This window comes from Eubalaena glacialis, chromosome 5 (genome assembly GCF_028564815.1).
Source record: "Eubalaena glacialis isolate mEubGla1 chromosome 5, mEubGla1.1.hap2.+ XY, whole genome shotgun sequence".
Lineage (NCBI taxonomy): Eukaryota > Metazoa > Chordata > Mammalia > Artiodactyla > Balaenidae > Eubalaena > Eubalaena glacialis.
The window spans coordinates 53,354,436-53,370,509 of NC_083720.1; the positions used below are offsets into that span (position 1 = coordinate 53,354,436).

The 16,074-nt window shown below is 42.5% G+C and overlaps 1 protein-coding gene across 2 annotated transcripts in view; it reads left to right on the plus strand.

Moving 5' to 3' along the window:
• Positions 1 to 2,196: 2,196 nt before the first annotated feature.
• Positions 2,197 to 16,074, plus strand: part of LOC133092637 (recombining binding protein suppressor of hairless) — a 118,922-nt gene continuing 105,044 nt past the window's right edge. Inside the window, exon 1 of one of the 2 annotated variants that reach the window (XM_061192144.1) lies at positions 2,197 to 2,269. In XM_061192144.1, the coding sequence (XP_061048127.1) occupies positions 2,250 to 2,269 (20 nt within the window). In that variant the 5' untranslated portion in view covers positions 2,197 to 2,249. Of the gene's footprint in view, positions 2,270 to 3,481; positions 3,504 to 16,074 lie in introns of those variants that run through there. The other variant, XM_061192146.1, reaches the window with a different exon arrangement.

Here is a 16,074-nt window from a genome sequence, read left to right on the forward strand (position 1 = left end):
AAAAACAAAACAAAACAAAACAGAAACTGATATATACCGATTATTTCAAAAGGCTAAAAAGAGATTAAGGGGGAGAAATTTTAAAAATGTGTCCCTGAGTGGGAGGCGGAATCTATGCAAGTCTACAACGCAAGAGCGCACAGAGCAGAATTTTTTCCCTACCCAACTCGCAAGACCAGCGGGTACCTCAGAAAGAAAACAACCATTCGCTAGAAGAGAGTAGCTAAGGGAATCCAAACGTGTTTTAAAGCAAGTGAAGTGGTGGCCAGACTGGGTGACTCAGAGGCATGACTCAAACCCGACACTGGGGGCCGTCAGCTCCCGGAGGCCGGGGGCGCGGCGTCAAAAACATTTTAGGAAAGTACCAGGCGCGTGGAGGGCGACAGGAAACCTCCCCGGGGACCGGCCTGGGGCTCCTCCTGCCCTAGAGTCTGACCTCTTACCATCCACACCAGGAGGAGTTTCTAATCTCCAGGCTTCCCCTTCTTCTTTCAGAAGCTGCCTCTCCACCACCCCCATTTTCCTTCCACAAAGCGTCACGCAGCGTGTGTGTGCGAGACGTCGGGCCCCTCCCAGCCGCCCTCCGCCTCGCGCTCCCAGCCTCGCTCCGCTCCGCGCTCCCAGCCACGCGCACCCCCCCAGCCCGCCCCCGCACCTCCTCCAAGAGCAGCTCCCTTCCCACCCCGCCCGCGCCCGCCACCCGGGCACGCGCGGCACGAACAACGCCGGGAGCTGCTGTAGACCAACACCTGTCCCTCCTGGGCTCCGCGAGATTTGGAGCGAAAGCATAGGCAACAGTGGGAGGGTTCTCGCGAGGTTTAAGAAATTTCCCACGGCCCGTGTTGTGTCTGAATCGAGTAGTGGAAGGCGGTGGGAAGGAGGTGTAGCGTGAGACTGGGCTGCCCGCATTGGGCACATGCGCAGTGCCGCTCGCTCGTGCCGCGCCAATCCTGCAGCGCCTTCAGCAGGTTTCGGGCTCTGGATTCCAGTTCTCCGGGTTTTGGGGATCCCTGCGGGAGGCAGTGCTGGATCTGGGAATCTCTAGGAATTGAAAGGGCAAGGGTGGGGGGAAGAAAGGGGTGCTGCAAGTAGGGAGGAAGAGGTAGGGCTCGGGTCCTGCACCTTTCTAGTAAGTGCCCAGACGGGCCAAGTTTGCTCGGGGGCTTCCAGGTTTAGATCGTCTGAGATGCACTTCGGGCAACGAGCAGCGTCCTCGACTGTGCCAGGCCCACGGGAGGACCTTGTCAGTGTGTCCCCGTATACATCTGCGTTCACACAAGTCTGGGGGCTGCGATGAGGTCCTAGGGAGATTTACACGACAGGCAGCTCTCTGCCCAAGCAAAACCTTTGGCTTGAGTGCGGGGTGGGGGAGTGGTGGCTTTCAACTACAACGCAGTTTTCACTTCTGGAGAAAGCTTCGCGGTGCTCTGGCGTGTGTATGCAAAGTGGACACAGTAGGGGTGTCTTTGCCAGAGGCCTTGGCCTGACCTCATTTCACACCCAAGGAGAAGAAAGCTAAGGCTCTAATAGAGCTCAACTGCAAAAGTTGTCCATTTACAGAGTTCTGGAGGGTCGGACCACGTTGTAATATTGTCTGTCTCTCTGTTAGCAAGGGGGTCGAATGAACTAAGATAGTTCTTGGTTTGTCACTCGTCCGAACTCCAGGCATCTTTGTAGCTCCAGCACCTAACGCTGACATTACTATAATGGAGGCGTCCAATGAACGTTTGAATGAATGAAAAGGGCTGGGAACTAGAGTGAGCGGGAAGCCACTTGGAAAACACCCATTTGAGGAGGTGTTTCATCTAGGCCTGTGAAACGCGGCAGATTTTCCCAGGACCCCTCCGCTCTTCCCCTCGGCTCCGCCTCCTGACCCCTCCATTCTCCGTCCCCGTTGTAATCCCCTCCGGTTTTCCTCAGTCTCCACGTACGTCCCTCAGGGCGCGTCCCAAAACCCGGATAACCGGAGCGCTCCCCATGGACCAGATGGAGGGCTCGCCCGCGGAGGAGCCGCCTGCGCATGCTCCATCTCTTGGGTAGGTTTCCAGGGAAGGCAGTGAGCTGTATGCCTTACTCCGCTGGCGGCGCGAGGCGTCTGGCTCTTCGCGGCTGCTGCGAGGGGAAAGGGAGCGCGGGGGCTGGGTGGAATCGAAGAGTGAGGAAAAAGGGAAGGGGCGGGGGAGAGGGACCAGGGAAGGCGTCAGGGGGAATCTCGCGAGGGTTGGAGTTTTGGCGAGAGTTTGTGGAAGATGGCGCCTGTTGTGACAGGGTAAGTCTGGGGGAATCGGAGCGCTGGGAACCGGGAAAGTTGCGGGCGTCTCGCAGCCCGCGGCGGGCGGCGGGTTCGAGGGCCGCGGCACGCTTGGCGTCCGGGGGCCGCGGGGGCGGTGTAGCGTGCGCCGAGCGCGGCGGCGGCGTGTGGCCGTGCGCTGCCCGCTTTGCGCTGCTGTGGCTCGGGCTCCGGCGCGTGAGGACGGGCGGCGACGGCGGCGAGGCCGGCGGGTGCGGGCGTGAGTGCGGCCCGGCGCGCGGGGCCCGCGGGCTCCGTGCCCGCAGCGCGCCTTCCGCGCCGCCGCTCGCGGGCCCTGCCTCCCGGCCCCGCGCAGCTTTGTTCGTTGAGGCCGTCGTCGCCTTCTCGCCGGGCGGGTGCCCCCGGCCCCGGGCGCTTTGTCTCTCCCCGCTGCCCCCCGCGACTCTCTACCCCCGGCCCTTTGTTTCGCCGCCTTGGGCGCTTTGTCCGACCCGTCGCGCCCCGCATCCCTTCTCCATCTCCTCCCCTCATCTGTCCTTCCTCCCTTGCCCCTTTGTTGTGCCCCTCTCTATTCGGTAGCTCAGTGACCTGCCACAGCCCAGGTACCAGATTTCTGTTTTTCTTCTAATTTTTCTCCCATTATTTTTCTCTTGCGTTTCCCTCTCCCTTTTCTGCTTGGTCCTTGATCACCCCCGGAGGCTTTGTCTCCCCCGTCCAGTGGTTTATTCGCTTGGTACCCCCTTCACCTCCCACCATCGGTTGATTTATCCACTACCCACGGTGTTTGTCGGCTGAACTGTCTCAGCCCTGGGGACTCCATCTGGTGCTCCGAAGTACAGACAGACCCTAGGGTTTGTTGTTGTTTTTGTACGTCTGAAAGATGCGCGGGGATACTTGGTTTCCTCCTCAGCGCTCCTCCTCTCCGCACCGTTTTCTCTCGGGATTGCGTGCACACCTCCCCACCACCCCTTTCTCTCGGGATTACAGTGTCTCCAGTTTTCTTCGCGGTCTCTTTGGGCCCCTGGTTGTTTTGCTTGGCAACAGTAGCCCTGGAAAAAGGTCTCTTGGTTATTCCCCCGCACCCCCCCCCCCAGTACCCGCCCTCCCGCCCCTTGGTTTCTGATGGCCTAGGCCAAGGGCAGCTGTCGTAGCTTTGCGTCTGGGTTACCTGAGGGTGTTGTAGAGACGAAAGGTGTTTTTTTTCTGTTGGTGTGCGAGAATAGTTTCAATTGTTACGTTGGATATTCATTTGGTACGTGCATAGCAGTTGAGTATTTGGTGTCAAAAAACTTGTGAATGTTGGTTTGGGATGGAGAATTTCAGCATTTTCAAGAGTTCAGTTAATTTACCAGTAACTGCTGCTTCGCAAGGAAAAAGGGAGGGCATCCTGCTTGGAAATTTGATATAAATATTTTACTTTTTCTTAATTTTTAGATAGTTTACAGTTACATGCTTTTGCTCTGTAGATTTATGACAGCTCTTCTGCCCCATCTTCGAAGTTCAAACGAGGAAAGTGCTTAAGAGTGCAGTTTGGGTTGATGAATACTGCTTCTGGAATCTTTGTGGAATGCATTAATCAAATGCAATTAAAAGACATTTAAGTAATAGTCTTTAAGTAAGGTAAAGGCACTTCTAGTGTTAAAGGAGCTTTAATTTGTTTAGAGTGCTTATTGTTATGGAAATGTTAAAAGCTTGGAGTTTGGTGTGGGAGTTGGGGGAGGGTGGTATGGTGTGTTTAAATGGCCTGGATATTCTGGTGCTGGAATAAGAGGTATTAGATTTACCAGTATTACTAGGCTGAGTAGACTGTTCAGGAGGTACCCCCCCCGCCCCAACTAGCTGATCACTACTTTTAGAAAATACGTTATCCATAAAATCACTTGGAGTGTCATTTCATTTGTAAACCACATGAAGTGCTACTAGTAGAGGATATACAAGTGTGAGGAATGTTGGTGGAGAGGAAAGCATTTTTTTTTAAGGCTGTGATTAGAATTAGTATGAATTAGTTTGAATTTTAATTAATGGAAAATCATCTTTCATGATTGATATGTGAGGCTTCTGTGAAAATTTGCAGCCTGGGTTCCATGAGTGGATTCCACCGATAATCATTTGTCTTCCTTACTTGTACCTAGGGCATAATCATTCTTTTTGAAGGTGAAATCTTGAGCACACACTGTTGTTTCTGACTGTAAGCAAATACCTTGTAATAATGGAAGGTATTTTGCTCTGACGTGTGCAGATAAGAATGATCACACAAACCTCATAAAAGCAACTTTTAAAAATCAAGTTGTGTTTTTTTGTTTCTAAATCATGTAAGACCTTTACTTCGTGACCAAATAAAACTACCTTTATTAAATTATATTAAATAGCAGCATATTTAGAAACATACAGCATTAGTTGTAATTGGGAAACTTTCATTTTCAGGAAAAAATATAAGAGGCTCACTTGGGGTATTTTCACTCCTATTCTAATATATGCTTCTTAAATAGGTTTGTTTAAAACTTACCTGTTGTTCTATACCCACAGATTTCTATCAGTGTCTTAAGTGGCTAAGATAAAAAACGTTTCGGGGGTGGGAGGGAAGCTACTCTTGCCAGATGTAATTCATTAAATAATCTTTGGCGCTCTGGATGGATAAAGTATTAGGGAAAAAAATGGTGTGTTTGAAAGTTCTTACAAATCTTAATTCTAGTATTCGGTCATTTTTAAAAATATATTTTAAAAACCCAGGACTTGGCTTTAAAACATTATTTCACATTTTGTTTCCTTAATACTAAATTTCATGTTATTTCAACTAGGGGCAGTATTTTCTCATGGATTGGCTAAAAGTTGTTATTTTTGGCATCTGGCTTTGTGATTATTTCCAAGTTACTCTACTTCCCCTGGGCCAATTTCCTAACTATGTAGTAAAATGGGAATTGTAGTAACTTGCCACATCTGCACAGGATTGCTGTGCTTTAGGATTTGCAGAGAGCATCCTTGGATGAAAGGTGTGGTTAAAAAATCTAGGAATTGTTACTGAATTAAGCCAATGTGAAGTAGGTCATATTTTATAGGAAATCAAGTAGGAGGTTATGAACTAAGTTCTTGGCAAATCACAGTGGTGATAGTGGGATGAAAAATCCCCAAATACGTATTATAGTTAGGGTAATAAAATTGATACTGTTTTTAAGAGGGAGAGGGATAAGTAAAACACATTACAGGGTGGTGTGTGTGTGTTTGTGTTGTGTAAGAGAGTGAAGATCTGTCAAACTCAAATGTAATAACACATTTTAAAATTGTGGGATGCCTTTCCTCTGTTGATTTGTTTTCTGCATGTGGTACTCTTTTGTTTTAAATGGTAGCACAAAATGTTTTCACTAGACTCTAGGCCAAGTCTGTTAATAGTAGTGACTAATTTTCAATATGCCTTATATTTTTTAATGCTTTGTTATTTACTCTCAATATTTTCTAACAACCAGGACCATAATTTCAGACTTGACCTTTGGCCTAGAAAAGTGTTTTGCATTTGGGAGACACTCTGTAGATATTTATTGAAAAAACAAAACCAGTTGTTTCTCTATTCCTGGTAGATTATGTCATGTCCCAATAGTTCCCCAAGCCAGGTTTTCTCTCTCACACTAACTCTTTATGTTTAATCACTAAGAACTGATAATTTTCCCTCCTGGAAAACTCTTGAATCTGTCTCCTTCATCCTCACTGCCGCAATTCATGCTCTCATCGTTTCTCACCTGGATTACTACAGACATTGGCAGCTTCCTCTTTCTGCTTCTAGACTCACCCCCTTTATCCAGCTTCCACATAGTCTTTCTAAAGAGCAAATCTGATCACTTCACTCCTTATTTTAAAAACCTTTCAATGGCTCCCCCTAGCAGCCTTCGTTAAGAGAGGCAGCGGAGTGGAGAGTTTATGAGCTCACTTTTAGGATTTAATCTGAACTGGGTTCCAGTTCTGTCTCTGCCACTTAAAACCTCTATAAGATTGACAAACGATCTAACCTCTCCTTGCCTCCTCCATCAGTTGCAAGGTAATCTTAGCTCAGTGGTTCTCTGTGAGGATTAAATGCAAGAAAACATTTTAGGATGCCTGGCATATAGCAAGTGCTCAAAAAATGTTAGCTAGCACGGCATATAGGGTCCTCCATAACTATTTCATTTACCTTTTCTCCAGCTGAACTGTTTTGCCTTTCTCTCCCTTCATATTCAGTTCTCCAGCCATATTCAAGAACTTGGAATTCCTTGTATGGGCTCCGCAGTTTAATGTATCCCTGTGCTTGAAAAGTGCTGGTGTTAGGTAGGTTATTATTCAAGATTTTGGTCTGAGGATATTCTACCCTGATCCACCAGGCTGGGTTCAGTACCCCTCCCGTGTGTTCTTAAAGGACTGGGTATAATTCACTTGGAAGTGTCATACTGAATTGTAATTGTCTGTCATACCCAAAGGCTGTTGGTTACTTGATGACAGATAACGTTAAAAAAAAATTATATATTCTTAGAAGAGTGTCTAGAACATGATGGGGACTCAGTAAAAAGTTTTTTGAACGAAGGACTCAGAGAACTTTGAAACCATAATGCAACATGGTTTGTGTAAGCAGAATTTGATGTGTACAGGGAATATATTGATTATATAGAGTAATTAATTGCTGAAGTACCCAAAGGAATTGATATTTTCAGTCAAAGACAGTCTTATAGCCCCTGACAACATTGTAGTAAAATTCTTAGGCAAAAGTTCCTTTGGATTTTTAGAAAATAGTGTATTGTTTGTACAAACTGACAAGCTTAAATATCATATATATATTTTTTTGTATGGTTGACTATTCAGTGTTTTTCAGAAGGTTTCATTATTTTTAAGTGTTTTAAGTACTTCTTAGATGCATAGGGACATGCATTAAACCTTAAGACACTGTAGGCTGCTTTTTTGGGGGATCCACACAATTGAGCCAAATAAGAGGTTTATAATCTTCAGGAAGGCTCAGGTTTTGTGGACAGATTACTTATAGATAATTTCTTTAAGCTTCAGGTTCTACCTCTATAAAATAAGGAATGATAATTTTGTTGTATTTATCTGCTGGACACATTGTGACTATCAAATAAGGAAAAATATGTGTCAAATAAAACAATGGATGTGTAAGTGATTTGTAAAGCACTGTATACAAATACTTTAATTTTGATAATCAGTTTCTTTTGGTAATCTTTCACTGGCAGGATTCAAGATGAGCTTTCTTATATTGCAACCTGTGGTTTGTGGATCATGTCTTAGGAAGGCAACAGTGTATTTAGTGCAGAGGACTGCAGCCGTTTAAATATATGCCTTGGCATTTTGAGCAGACATATTTGATACATTACTGCTTGACCACACATGTTGTCATTGAGTCACCCCCAACTTTTTGGGGTCTGCTTCTTGCTGCTCTCTTCTCTGCTTGGACAGCGATAATGATGTAGGAATGTTGAATGCCCAGCTGCTACCATCTCTCAGGACACCTTGCCCATAGTTCTGGATGCCTGTTAGGCCTGGTACAACATCATGATGTCACTTATGTCTCATCAGGCCTGATTCTGCTTCAGGGAGTGAAGTGATATCCTAATGGTGTGAAAAGGGTAATGCATTTCCTGAACACAACTTACTACTGGGGAAAAAGCAAGCATTGGAGTCACTCTGGCTTGGTTTGTATAATTGGTAGTAATTACTTATCTGTATAAATATTTGTGTAGGTTTGTTGTGTTGAGACAATGAAGAGTGATAAGCATGACAGCTTTTCAGCCACATTGGTAAGTTCATGGCAGTTTTGGGAATATTTAACTTATTTAAATTTACAAAAACAAAAAGATAGAAACCACTGCATCTTGGGTATCCTAAGTTGCAAAAGCCTTGCAATGAAAATGCTGTGCTGATTGGATGTGAGATGGAGTACACTAGAAAATCAAGTTGACCCTTTTTAATTCCCCTCCCGTGCTTTCTTTTCTATATTCAGTATTTTAATTAATGAATTGTGGCTGCGCCAGGTCTTAGTTGCGGCAGGCTGGATCTGTAGTTGTGGCGTGTGGACTCTTAGTTGCGGCATGCATGCGGGATCTAGTTCCCTGACCGGGGATCGAACCCTGGCCCCCTGCATTGGGAGCGCGGAGTCCTATCCACTGGACCACCAGGGAAGTTGCATCTATATTCCATATTTTTCATTTGGTCTTAGAACTAATGTTTTTTGTGCGTTTGTTAATTAGATGATAGAGTTGTAAATGAATAAGAATAGTTTCTCATAAAAAGTTTATATAACTAGGAAAAATGTTTATCACTTTATGAAACCCTGTTATTTTTTACTAGTGTTGTAAAGATTGTGTTATATAACTGCAATATCAGTTGCCTTATAAAATAGAGAATCAGTGTTACATATTTTTTCTTCAAACAACTTCTTTTGGAACAGTGGTATTCCATTTTTGGAAAACTGCAGATCCACTAAGATCTTGCTTTTTTATCCAGAATACTTTTTTTTTGGCCGTGCCACACGGCTTGAAGGATCTTAGTTCCTCGGCCAGGGATCAAACCTGGGCCCCAGCAGTGAAAGCGCCGAGTCCTAGCAACTGGACCGCCAGGGAATTCCTTTTTTTTTTTTTAATTGGAACTTATTTTTTAGAGCAGTTTTAGTTTCACAGCAAAATTGAGGGGAAGGTACAGATATTTCCTGTGTACTCCTTGCCCCCCCACAAATAGCCTCCTGTATTACCACCATCCCCCAACAGAGTGATACATTTGTTATAACTGATGAACTTAACTGGCGCATTATTATCTCCCCAAGTCCATGGTTTACGTTAGGGTTCACTCTTGGTGTACATTCTGTGGGTTTGGACAAATGTATAACGTATCTACAAATGTATGTGCCGTTGTAGTATCAAACAGAGTAGTTTCATTGCCCTAGAAAGTCCTCTGTGCTCTGCCTGTCCATTGCTCTCTCCTCCCTTATCCCATCCTGCAACCACTGAACTTTTTATTATCTCCATTGTTTCCAGCATACTTTTTCAAATCATTTAACTTTTGGTTTGAGTATGAGGAATTTTTTCATGGAAAAAATTATGTAGTTCTGTACAGAGCTCCTGATCCATACACCAAGTGGAAGAGGTAGAAACATTGAGATCTCCAGACATGAAGGAATGGTTAAGGGAAATGAAGAGTATAACCATGCTTTAGTGGTTCTTTATAATTGTTTTAATAATGTATTTATTAAAGTTATTGAGCACTTAATAGGTATAAGACCGCTGTATAAAACCTTTTAAAGATGGCTAAAAAATGGTCCAGTGAAGCTCATGATTTAGTGGAAAGTACACAGATAATAAGGGAGATTATATGTATATAACAGATGTATAATGTTGGTGGGAACATGGGTGCAAATGATTATCTTTTAATTTGAGAGGAGAGATCATAGGGAGTGGTAGAAAATAAAGCTAGAAAAGTGGTTGGGGCCTCTTAGAGGACCTTGAGTGCTAAACCAAGGATTTGAATATCAAACAGGGATGGGGTGGGGCACTGACCGAGTTTTGAAGAGGTGAGGCTGGGTGTAGATACAGTTGACACTTGAATAACACAGGTTGGGGGGGGTGGGTTGGGGCGAATAGCTTGTAGTAGGACCTTCAGGTACCTGAGGTTCCTCTGTACCCATGGTTCCCCATCCTCAGATTCAACGAGCCTGAGTCACGTGGTATTTAGTATTCATTACTGAAAAAAATCTTCATATAAGTGGACCAGTGCTGCTCGAGGGTCAGTTGTAGTGTAAAATAGATTGGAGTTGATGGAGAACATAAGAGAAATATATATGAGCAAAGTCTGGTCTTGGAAAGCCTAGGAGTGGAAGGAACAAAGCAGCACTTTTGGGGGCAGGGTGGTATAGGGAGCTTTGGAATCGATGCAGTAGATAAAATCTGTGGCTGTGAGCATGTCATTAAGTCTTGCCCTTGTCTAAAAGGTGGGAGAAAATAATACTTCATGGTATCGATATGAGGATTAAATGAGATACAGGATATAAAATGCCTAACTCAGTTCTGGGAGTAGTAGGTGCTCAAAAAATAGGTTCTCCTCTTCCTTTCTGGAATAGAATTTAAAGGATATTAGATGGGGGTGGGGAGAAGCATGGAAGAGAAGGTGGGACGGGGTGGGGGGAAACTGAACGATTGAAACCCGGGTGATGACGTATTTACAGGTGGGAAAGTCTGAGTGAGGTGAACAGGTATAAGAGAGCCTACATAATAGTGTTTGTTTCTTTTAGCTCTTAAATAAATACTGAATATTTTTGCATGCTTCTGCTATAACATTTAACATTTTTCTGCAATTGTGTAAATATACCTGTATTATCTTTTTTTCTTCTTCTGTCTATATCCATTTATCTAATCTATCAGCGAGCTTCGTAAAGACTGGGCCAATATTTTACTTTTGTTGCATAATTGTGGAGCAACTGCTATTGGCCAGATTGTACTTGCTGGATGAACATGACTTGAATGGATTTAATAAAATACAATACTTGCCACTAGGTGGCACTTAGTCTAAGTGATAAAGCTGAAATTCAGCATAGATTGGTTTTTGTGTGTAGAGCCCACTGATAAACTGACACCCTGGATTATTGTTTAGCTTTCTCCCAGTTCTGGACTATACTTTTTGAAGTGGGATATGAAACATATAGCAAACAGAAACCTCAGAGTGTTGAAAAACAGAAAAGTGTAATGGCATTAGAATATGTCCTGTAAAAAGGAGCTGAAGTGAAGCTCAGTTAAAATTCACAGTGACTAAATTACCCATCTCTGAGTGTATTTAAAGTGAAGCCTGGTGCTTAGATTTTAGGCCTTGTTTTTTCTTAAGACTTTGTGGATTGCTTTAAAGGAGAAGAGTGGGAATTTGTTTGTTCCTGGATTTAATGAGAGATGATGATGAAGTGTGGTCCGTAGGGATACTGGACACGATTCTGTATTCTCTAATTTATATTCTGGTGTATTGTGCTCTCTCTGTTGTGGAGTAACAAACATACCATAGAAAGTAACTCCATCCTGTGTGACAAATGTTATAGATTGTTAAATCCGTTAGATTCAGGAAACTTCAGACCTGGAAAAGACCTTGTTAATCATATGTTCTAAAGTAACCACTCATTTAAACGTAGGCAGAGACAGAGTAAATAATTTACAATTAGCTAGTGGCTGAGACACATTCAGTGCCTGAGCTGAGACTTGTTCTGGTTTGTTTTTTAAGGGGAGAGATTTATGCTGGTCTTTCACTCTTTTGTATTTATACCACTCAGCTGCCTTTTAATGTTACATGCACTTTGTTTTTTAAAATACTTTCTTCCCCCTATTTTTGTGGGCTTAGACCAAGAATACAAATTTCTCAGCCCCAAGCCCGGGAGTGCTGCTGCCAGTGTTGCTTAATAAGCGGTCAGCTCTGAGCCTGCCTGTTCTTTCTTCCTTTGCTGTTTTCCTGTTCTTGATGCTGCTTGCGTTCTTTATCTTGTACTGTACTTGTGACTGACCAGGGTGGCCACACACTTGTTCTCACTGCACACCTCCTCACCCAGTCTGCTTTAGTTGCCCCTATGCAAGAACTGCCTGGGTTCACTTACCCCTGGTTCACTCCAGTCTCTGCTTCTTGCCTCCTTAGCTTCTTAGTTTTGCCACCTGCACTAAATTGCAGCTGGCTATTTCCAAAGCTTCTGGAAGAGAAAATGGACAGGAGGGGAGATTGAGAAAAAAGAAGACTGTCATATAGGGAAGGAGGCCACAACTTGAAATCATATACTGAAAGATGGGCTTGTTTATGAACCTGATGATTTTCATACAGTGATATTTTTTAGTGTATTTATGTCAAAACAGTATGACACTCTTGATTATGGAATTCATTAAATCTGTTGTGTCTGTCATCTGTGCTTATCCAAATGTCAGGGAAGTGAATTAAATCCATTTCAGCATTCCAAAGATAGTAGTGATAGTTTTGGTTTGGTACTTTATTTACAGCTTACAGTAATGAGTGTCATTATTTGATTAAATGGATTGTACTGAACTAGTGGGGGTTGTTGCTTCACTGTTGTAATGTTAAAAAAACAAACCTGGAGAGCCATAGCTTTCAAAGATGATTTCATAATTATTGGTAAACAAGTATTTTTCATCCTGGCCTTCTCCTATGCTATAGTGTGATGGGTACATTTTAATACAGAATTTAGTGGCATGTTATTCATTTAATCCTAGTTTCTTAGCTATAAGTCCTGGAAGTTGTCAGTTGGTACATTAAATATCGTTTAAATTACATTACAATTTAAATTCACATGGTAGCTTAGGTGTGCAGTTGATTTATTTTTTCATTGTATTTTATCTTGTTTATAAAATCATTTCAGGGAAGTGACTATCTTGAGTGGAAGTTTTCCTTAAGGGCTAGTTAATGTCATCTGTAAACACTCATCTTGATTATTTTTCTTGTTGGAAAAATAATGTTTGTTAAAAGAAACTCAAAAGTTATTTAAATATGTCATGTAAAGTGAGCCACTGTAGTCTTCCACCAGGAAATTAACTACTGTTATCAATTTGGGAGCATATTCTTCAACTTTTTTTGTTTTAAATGGAAATGCTAACATTCTATTTTATTGATATATTAAAGATGTCAGTAGTTTAGCAAACAGAATATTTAACCCCTTAAATATTAGGGAACTGACATTTTGTTGACTATCTACTGAGTCCTCAACTACATTGCGAAGGGAGATAGTATCTCCATTTTATAGATGTCCGAGGGTCAGGGATTTAGTGATTTATCCCAAGTTCACACAGCTTCCCTTCTGCCTTTGTCATTGCACTACCATGTACTCAGAGAGCTTTTGTTTATCTCTCCACCTAAATGTTAATCAATTGAAAGTTTCCAAGCTCTCTACTAGGTGGCAAGACAGTCCCAGACATAGGTAAGCCTAACACAAGGCTTTAAGGAAAAGGAGATTATTATATTCTTCTCTATTACATTACTTTAAAAATAAATATATATTCTTGACTAGTGTTTGAACTCAGAAGGTTCTCTGAAGTAGCATTGTTTATCTTTAAGTAAAATTTTGTATCATTTAAAAAATAATCTTGTCAGGTACTCCTGGGATGATGTTAAATCAGTTAATCCTCTTCTATTTGTGTTTTTAGTTTTTATCTATCGTCTTATTCCTTTTTGGCCTAAAGACCAATTTTCAGGTCGTTTAATTATTTTGTATACACATTGTTTGGCTTTGGACAAGTTACCTAATTGTGTTGTAACTTAAGTTTCTCCATTTGTAAAGTGGGGAGCATATCTCAGAATTCTTGTGAGGATCAAATGTATGTATGCAAGAGGCTGCCAGACTAGGCTGTTCTGTAAGAATTGCTTACTGTTGATTTCCTTTCTTATTTCTCATTCAAGCCAGGGCCAGATCTTTTCTTTACCACTTATCTTTTTTGTTAAATGTTAAAATCTGGTTTTTCATCCCAGGCCATCAATAAATAGCCCTTCAACTGGATCCCAAAACCTTGTTTAATTTTTCTGCCTCCTTTGTTTTTGTTGACCATGGTGTCTTTATTCATGACTAATAAGACACTATCTCTTGGACATTCCATCTTTTCTACCTATTCCTCCTCTAGTCTTAAATATTGTGGTCTGCAATCTTTGTCTTTCTCTCTTTGTCTTATCTATTATTTGACTTGATACGTGTATCATCACCTCAGATGTTTAGATCCATATTTCTAAAACTACTACTGGTTGTTCTGTAGGCCCACCAAACTTGTTTCTTCCAAAACAACATGTTTTTTCCACCAACTAGACCTGTTATACCATCTTATAAAATAGGCTTGATATCTGTTATTAATGCCATTGTTCATCCAGCAGGTAAAAATGAACTTCCGTATTTTCCTCATTTCCTCCTACTCTTGTATTTTCTTATTTTGTTGATGACCAAATCATTCCCTTTCTGCTTCCAGATTACTTGTCTCATATTCTGGGCTCTCCTGTCTTTGCTCACTGCCGTTGCTTTATTCTCCAGGTCAGCTTCATCTCTTGGTTGGACCACTGTCATAGCCTTGTCAGTTCCTTCTTTAGTCTCTGGCTGTTGGTGGTTTGCTAGTGTACAGTTGTTAGTATTTAGAGGTTTGGGGTTACTTGGCAACCTAATTTTGTTGTAAATGGTGTCCATCGATTTTGATTTTGTTGTCTAGGTGCTCTTTTATGTGGGGAGATTGAAAAACTATGCTGCTGCCACCACCATCCTAAAATCCTGTCTTGAGTTTTTTAAAAAGTAATTTAGACAAATACATGTTACTTGTAAATGGAAATCAGTATAAAGTGAATAAAATAGTTCCTCTTCACACCTAAATCCCAACCCCCAGAGATAATGCACTGCTTACAGTGGGGCGAGTATACTTCCAAACTTTAGGGCAAACTCTCTACTTGTGCCCTAGATCCCTTCCCTTCTCAGCTACTCTAGGACATTGGTTAGTCCACTAGCCTTTCCTCTGGTCTCAATTTTTACCTTTCTAATGAAGCATTCTTTTTTTTTTAATATATAAATTTATTGATTTATTATTTTTATTTTTGGCTGCGTTGGGTCTTCACTGCTGTGCGCAGACTTTCTCTAGTTGCGGCAAGCGGGGGCTACTCTTTGTTGCGGTGCGCGGGCTTCTCGTTGCGGTGGCTTTTCTTGTTGTAGAGCATGGGCTCTAGGTGCACGGGCTTCAGTAGTTGTGGCTCGTGGGCTCTAGAGCGCAGGCTCAGTAGTTGTGGCGCACGGGCTTAGTTGCTCGGAGGCATGTGGGATCTTCCTGGACCAGGGCTCGAACCCGTGTCCCCTGCATTGGCAGGCGGATTCTTAACCACTGCTGCCACCAGGGAAGCCCTAGTGAAGCATTCTTGACAATATACAAACATGCTGTTATTTCTTCTCTGGATTCTGCACTCCCCTCTAGTTCCTATTTCTCTATTCCTCTTTGCAACAAACTTCGTATTAAGAGTTCTTTCTATCTCTAGTTACTCTTACTCCATTCCCCCTAAACCTTTTCCAACCAGGCTTTTTGTCTGGACCACTTCAGCAAAACTGCTTTTCTCACGGTTACCAATTCCCTCCACACAGGTGAATGTAGTAGTTTTTTTTTTTTTCAAATGTTATTTGACTTGATCAGTGGCATTTGATGTCTTGTTCAAACATTTTTTTGCCTTCTAGGATACCACACTTCTAGTTTCCCACCTCACTGGCACCTTTTTCTTGGTCTCCTAGTGCTTTCTGATTTTACTACATTTATCCTACTTTTTATCCCACATTATGTGCTTCTTCCCTGTTTTATTTTTCTCATTGGCATGTGTCGGCTTCTAACAATATATGTTATTTGCCTTTTATTTATTTCTCTTCCCCACTAGAATATAGTGTTTGGCATGTAGTGGGTACTCAGTATGTATTTGTTGAATGAATGAGCGAAGTGTTCTAACAGCATCACTTTTTGAATGGTCTGTTGTTTTCTCCTTGCTTTGAAGTCCTACTTTTACTACTATGTGTTATACTTATAAAATTTTATAAGCCCCCTGGTATAAATACAGATTCATCTAATGTGTTTTAAATATAATCTATTACCTGAATATGGTGTTCAGTAGCCTTGAGGTCTGTTGTTGAATTTAGCCCTTGCCATCCTCTAGTGAGGAAGATAGTGTTCCTCTGTTTCACAGAAACTTAAGCAAGTTCACCTGTTGGTTGGTGGGAGAGTTGAAATTCAAACTCATGTCTCTGGATTCCAATTCCATTGCCATGAACATCTTCTAGTGATTGTGCAGTCTCATATGTGATAATGCTTCCCCATATGTAGTTAACGCTT